Below are 6,887 nucleotides of genomic sequence, written 5' to 3' on the forward strand. Positions count from 1 at the left end.
AAATTTATCTATAAAAGGCTTTTAATTAGAGGCCTTTAAATAAAGCCTTTAATTAGAGGCCTTTTAACATATATATAAATACTAGTTTTTGTTTTGCGATTATTATTGCAGTTGATAGTAATGAAGACTTATAATACTTATCTTGTAAAAGATGCCCAAAGAAATTATCCTATTGGTAAAAAAACATTATTGTGAAAGTGTGACAAAGTTCGATTTCATAGGAACTACTCGGTAGAATAACTATTATAGTTTTCTTAATATATATTTTTAAATTTCAATTTTCATTTGTTATCTTTGTCAATTATGGGATGGACTGACTAGGTTCAAAATCCAAGAGTTATTAATGAGAACAATATTACCTCCTTTCGGTTATGGAATCATGTATGTTTGTAGCTATTTAATAATATTGATAATGATTTGAGAGATGATTAATTCGGCAATGAAAACTTTGTAATTTAACATGAATTTATATAATAACAAATTTTACAAACATGACTATTGTATTATATGAATAGATCCTATCCTACTGAGATTGGCACTTTCTTGGAAAAGGAAATGGTACTTAAAGTTTAAATCAAAACTTAGAATATCATTCAACATAATGAAATTTATATGGTTACGAGGTTAGCTAACAATAATAAGCTAATATTAAAATATATTTTACGTGGTTATATACAAAATCAGGTTAGTGTATAGTGAGTTAATGCTAATTATTAAATAGTTATCTTCCATGTTTAGTATACTTGTGATTGATTTTATTGTAAAAAATAATAATAATGTTTACAGAAATTTGATATGCTTTCTCAACTTGAACACACTGATGCTATTGAGTTGAAGGTCTTGCATTTGTATGATAACTATTTTTTTTCAACTTTTATAACTTGATAAACTTTGAGTGGTATGCAAAATTCTATCTACCAATGATGTTAGTATATCAAATAAAACCCTTGCAAAATGATCTAATCCATTCATAATTTAAGGTGATCATTCCTTAGAAAATACAGTAGGTGGCGCTTCAACTACTCACATTTACAGTAAAAAGATGAAAAAATAAAGCAAGAAAAAGAGTCTAATTTATAGTGAACAATTTTATTATGGTATCTTTTTGTAATCTGTATAAAATAACTTCATTTGTGTTAATTTCAATTACTTTAACTCCATCACATTCAAAATTAGTTTTTAGTTCTAATGATGACAATAATTTTTGATTGTATCATTTACTATAAAACATATGACTATTGATTTTGATCAGAGAATTAGAAAAACTCAAAGTGATCAACCATGCACCATCTATGTGCATTATCAATGATTTCATTAATTATATCATTTTAATGTGTCCATAAAGTATGTTCATTAGTTATATCATTTTAAGTGTGATCATATCATTCTTATTAAGTCATCATAATTGATCAAACCGATAGTGTTAATTAATTTTTTTTAGTCACAGAAAACATTATATTTTGTGATGGAATGATAGAAAGTAAAAAAGAAAAAATTGTCATTGAATATCTTAACTCTTATAGTGCAATTGCTACATGTATTTTCTACCACATTGCCATTAGGACCACAGACCATTTGTTTATGAAATGCCCTTTTGCAACCCCCATTTGCAACCATGTATTGTAAATTTTTGATCAATCTCTCATGTTTTCCGTGTTCTACAATTGAAGTTTGGACCTGATGAGTGTAAGACCCCAAAGGCAGGTATGTAGTGATAGAGGTGATTGCTGTGAACAACTACCAGTGGAACTCTTGAGAGAAATCAGTAACCAAGCCCATTGGGATTATGGAGGTTAGTGACGTAACATCATTGCCTTCCTAAGTTGAGGCTTTGAGTAGAAAGATTGATGGCTTATCACTTCTGAAGCCACTGTAATTATAGCATGCAACACTTGGTGGGGAGGGGCACACATCTATAGATTGCCTGATAGTAGAAGTAGTGCACGGAACTATCGAACAGATTGATTTCATTGGTAGTGCTCTCCGACCTCATGGGAACCCCTACAGTAACACATATAATCCGGGGTGGAGGAATCACCTGAACTTCTCTTGGAACACACAAAGGTAGTAGTAGAAGCCTCCACTTGGATTTCCCTCTCATCCTAAGTTAGATAGGAAACCACACTTGAGGATGTGTTGACTCTATTTATACAGACAACAGACACCGAATTTCAGTCATCAAATGCGACGTTTCAGAGTATAGTATCCACCATGAGGAAACCAATAGGCTTCACTCCAGAATTTGGATAACCAAGTTGGATAGATTGCAAAATTGTTGTCCGAGAAACCACATGACAGTTTACCAAACAACACTAAAGCAAATCCTAGGGAGCACTTTAAGGCTATCACTCTTAGGAGTGGTAAACAAGTGGAGATGAGGAAGTAGACAGTGATGGAAAAAAAGGTGCCTGTAATTGAAGTTGTTGAAGAACCAGCAAAAAGGGGAGAAGCTACTTCAATATTAGAGAAGAGTGTGCCAAAACTGGCAAAGGAGTATGTTCCACAACTTCCATATCCCTCTAGATTGAAGAGATTCTTTGATTTACTCAAGCTATTACATATCAACCTACCATTTGTAGAAGCCCTATCCCAAATGTCAAAGTATGTGAAGTTTTTCAAGGACCTACTAATAAACAAGAGGAAATTTGAGGAGGTTTCTACGGTCACGTTGAGTGAGGGAAACTCAACAACTTTGCAGAATCGAATGTCAAAGACGATGAAGGATCCAGAGGGTTCCACTATCCCTTGTACCATCAGTGAATTGGTTAATGAGAAAGCCCTAGTAGACCTAAGAGTTATCATTAATGTTATGCCTCTCACCATATTATGAAAACTAGGGCTTAGTGACCTCAACCCTACTAGGATTACCCTACAATAAGCAGATAGGTTAATTAGGCATCCTAGAGGCATCATTGAGGATGTCTTGGTAAAAGTTGACAAATTTATTTTCCTAGTAGATTTTGTTATTTTAGATGTCGATGAGGATGTTGATGTGGTACTCATCTTAGGTAAGTCATTTCTAGCCACCTACTCAAGCCCTTATTGATGTTAGCAATGGTAGAATGACTCTTAACGTTGGGGATAAGGATGTCATTTTTTGCTTTATCTGATGCCATGAAACATTCTCTTGCTTTTGATGATACTTGTTATTTTATGGATATGACTAACTTAATTGTTAATGATTTTGTGCAAGAAATGGTGGACAAGGAGCCTTTTAAGGAGTCATTGAATGACCATCTAGATGAGGAGACACTTTCCTTGCTTCCAACAAACAAAGTTGAGGAATGAACATGGATGAAGCATTGAAAAGTGGTCACTCAACCAAAGAAGAGCAAGGACAAACATTTGCTTGATGAGGTAACACCTAAGTCAGTCCATGTGCTTGGTAAGCTCCTGATTTTCCCCAACTTTAAACTTGAGAACTATTTTGGAGACACTCATATTAGAGTTGTTGAGTATTCCTATTTGGAATCTCCTTGACATGTGCGCACTAGGTATGTCAAGCTAGTGACGTAAAATAAGTGTTTCTTTGGAGGCAACCTAAGTACTTTTCATATTTTTGTCATATTTTGATATTTAGTTGCTAGTTGTTTGTTTTCTAGTCTTTGCAATAAAATATTTGGCTTGTCATTCTTTTTCATGAGTTGGTTGGTTGGTTGTAGTGTTAGATGTTCAATTTGATACTTGTCAGGTCACATATTGTAGTTAGACATACTTGTAAGAATAGGGGAAACTCTATTCAATTTTTAGGACTGCTTACAAGAAACTCTATTCAATTTTGTTCCTATTAAAGCACCCAATCTCTGTATTATAGCAACTTAGGCCTGTTATAACTTTGCATAGTTTATCTTTCATTATACTTCAATTGGAATAATTGTGAAAAATTTTTGGAAGTTTGAAAATTTTGATTGAAAAAAAAATTTTGGAGAGTGAAAGATCTATGCTTATTAGATGTGTGAAGCTACTCTTGATAAGTCGGATACTATGTATGTCTTAACCAGAGAAAGAGCTACCTCTTTAGGTGAGTGAAAGCTATTGCCCTCTAGGAAAAGATGTGGAAAGAGCTATCACTTCTAAGTGTGAAAGCCACTCCACTGGGCCACGAGAGAAAACGCTACCTTAGAAGTTGTGTGAAACTACAACCTTGAAAAAAGAAAAGTTATTTGTGAGTTTTTACTATTAAGGACTCCTAGGTCAAAAGAAGTGATACACGTAATAACCTTGAATAGAGTCTTAAATATTTTTGGAACTTGGAATTTTTAGCATCCTTGCATTGTACTTGCCCCATTACTTTTGAAGCTCCCCAATTTTTGATAACCTGAGATCATGCATTGAGCATCATTTTTACCATAGTTTATGATAAATGCCTAAATAGTAGCATTGTAGCACAAAAACATGAGGAAAATGCTAAGTATGGAGTTTCATGCGGGCAACCATACGGGCGCAAAGACGAACGCATGTAGTACTACATCAGTTTTACTGTAGTAGTTATTGTAACAGTTTCGATATAGCAACTTAAGCGAATTTCTGGAATTTTCACTGCCCGTATGCCAACCGCATGGCAGCCCGAGAGCGGGTTTTAAATGAAGTTTTGTGGCATTTTTTAGGGAGGAGACTCTTGTTCTTGGAGCTCACCACCATCACTCCGGATCTGAGCTAGAAGAAGAGTTTGGAGGATATTTCTGAGGGAAGAACAACGGGGAGAGTGAGATATGATGAGATCCACCCTTTGATCTACACTTTGAGGAGTTTGAAGATGAGGGAAGCCACCCCTTGAGTGGTGTCTTTGGAAGCTCATCTCCGAGGAATCCAAGTATCATTCGACCTCCAACCTTTGAGGGAGTTTATTCATGCTTTGTTTAGTAGTTTCTATGGCTTTAATTGTGTGTTTTGTGACTATGAACAACTAAACCCCTAAGGTCACCAGATGTAGGTGAACCTTGGGGGTGAACTTGTGTAGAATGGTTGCTTGACTTGTTTAATGCAATTGATATGTTTGTGATCCTAGTTTGGTATATTTGAACGTATTGGTATGCATGAGAACTTAGTATGCTAATTTCTAGGCTTTACTAGGTCGGATGACCATTGCCCTAGTATTAGACTCACCAAGCTTGGAAGGGATACATGTACGAATATACCGTGACCATCGGGTATTTGTACCCCTCCATTGTTAGGACTGTCAGGATTGGGTTGTTTATATTTCGATGATGACCAGTGAAAGAAACAATATTGTGAGAACTCAACCAATCTAATTCTGGAATATCAAAAGGTTCAGTTTTTTTAGAGTAGTACATGGAATTAGAAGGGATGAACCCCATAGTAGAATCCTACCCACCTAATTGCTAACCTAATCCTATCAGTGAAGAACCAAGAAGCAATTCAGATAAACCCTTAGAATTAATGAACCTGGTTGAAGAGGAGATTGATTAAACATGGCCCAGTGGTTCATAAGAGATGGATGATATGCAAGGGAGTGACTCAGATTTGGTTGAGACAGAGGTTCAGTTAATAGAAGACAGTTCGAATGGTGGTAGCTCATCAGAGGGGAAGACAGAGGCGTTGGGAAATGTGATCTTGGGAGTTATGGAGATTGAAATCATCAATTGAAGAACCCCTTGAGCTAAAGTTGAAACCACTTCCTGAACATTTAAAATATACCTTTCTGGAAGAAGGTTCCAAGCTCCCAGTTAGTATTGCATTGGACTTAACAGCTGAGCAAAAGGATAATCTTCTAAGCGTACTAAAGAAATATAAAAGGCAATTGCTTGGAAAATCTTTGACATCAAGGGGATCAACCCATCTTTCTGTACGCACAAGATCCTCATGGAAGACAACCACAAACCCACGGTGATACCCCAACGAAGGCTTAATCCCAACATAAAGGAGGTAGTAAAGAATGAGGTTATTAAGCTACTTGATGCAGTCATTATCTATCCCATTTCCGATAGTGCATGGGTAAGTCCAGTGCAAGTAGTGCCAAAAAAAGGGGGATGACAGTTATAACCAATGATAAAATTGAACTTGTTCTCACCAGAAAAGTCACAGGTTGGAAGGTCTGCGTAGACTACAGGAAACTCAATGATGCCACACAGAAGAATCATTTTACCTTATCCCTCATTGATCAGATGCTTGAATGACTCACCGGACACTCTTATTACTGTTTCTTGGATGATCTCTCTGGTTACTTTCAGATTCCCATTGCTCTAGAAGATCAAGAGAAGACCACCTTCAATTATCCTTATGGCACATTCGCCTATCATCGTATACCCTTCGGGCTTTGCAATGCCCTAGTCACTTTTCAGAGATGTATGATGGCATTTTTGAAGACATGGTGGAAGACATTATGGAGGTGTTTATGGATGACTTTTCGGTCTTTGGGGACTCATTTAGCTTGTGTCTCAAAAACTTAGAATGAGTCTTAGCTCGGTGCACGGAGACCAATTTAGTTCTTAGTTGTGCAAAATTTCACTTCATGGTCAAAGAAGGTATAGTGCTCGGGCACAAGATTTCACAAAAAAGGGATCGAGGTAGACAAGGCAAAGGTTTCTACCATTGAAAAATTACCTCCCCCGACTTCAGTTAAGGCTATCAGAAGCTTTTTGGGACATGCTGGATTCTATAGAAGATTCGTCAAGAATTTTTCTGTAATTGCTAGGCCATTGACGAAACTTTTGGAAAAGGGTGCTCCTTTTGAGTTTAGTGAAGACTGCATGAACGCTTTCCTTAGCCTGAAGAAGAAGCTTTTTGAGGCACCATTAATAGTTTCTCCTGATTGGAGTTCGCCATTTGAAGTGATGTGTGACATGAGTGATTATACAATTGGGGCAGTATTGGGGAAACAATGGGATAACATTTCCATCCGATTTACTATGCAAGCAAGACTTTAA

General features: G+C 36.2%; 1 protein-coding gene across 1 annotated transcript; it reads left to right on the plus strand.

Annotated features, from left to right (window-relative positions):
* Nucleotides 1–5,454: 5,454 nt before the first annotated feature.
* Nucleotides 5,455–6,887, plus strand: LOC120256197. The gene is made up of 3 exons (XM_039263936.1): nt 5,455–5,568; nt 6,192–6,306; nt 6,580–6,887. The coding sequence occupies exons 1-3, from the start codon at nt 5,455–5,457 to the stop codon at nt 6,885–6,887; spliced, it is 537 nt and encodes a 178-aa protein (XP_039119870.1).

Source organism: Dioscorea cayenensis, unplaced genomic scaffold (assembly GCF_009730915.1).
Source record: "Dioscorea cayenensis subsp. rotundata cultivar TDr96_F1 unplaced genomic scaffold, TDr96_F1_v2_PseudoChromosome.rev07_lg8_w22 25.fasta BLBR01001336.1, whole genome shotgun sequence".
Lineage (NCBI taxonomy): Eukaryota > Viridiplantae > Streptophyta > Magnoliopsida > Dioscoreales > Dioscoreaceae > Dioscorea > Dioscorea cayenensis.

Coding starts and splice junctions, on each gene's coding strand:
- LOC120256197 (XM_039263936.1), top strand. CDS start 5,455: ATGGATGATATGCAAGGGAGTGACTCAGATTTGGTTGAGACAGAGGTT. Junction 5,569..6,191: donor AGACAGAGGCGTTGGGAAAT/GTGATCTTGGGA, acceptor GGTTACTTTCAG/ATTCCCATTGCTCTAGAAGA. Junction 6,307..6,579: donor CCTAGTCACTTTTCAGAGAT/GTATGATGGCAT, acceptor CCCCGACTTCAG/TTAAGGCTATCAGAAGCTTT.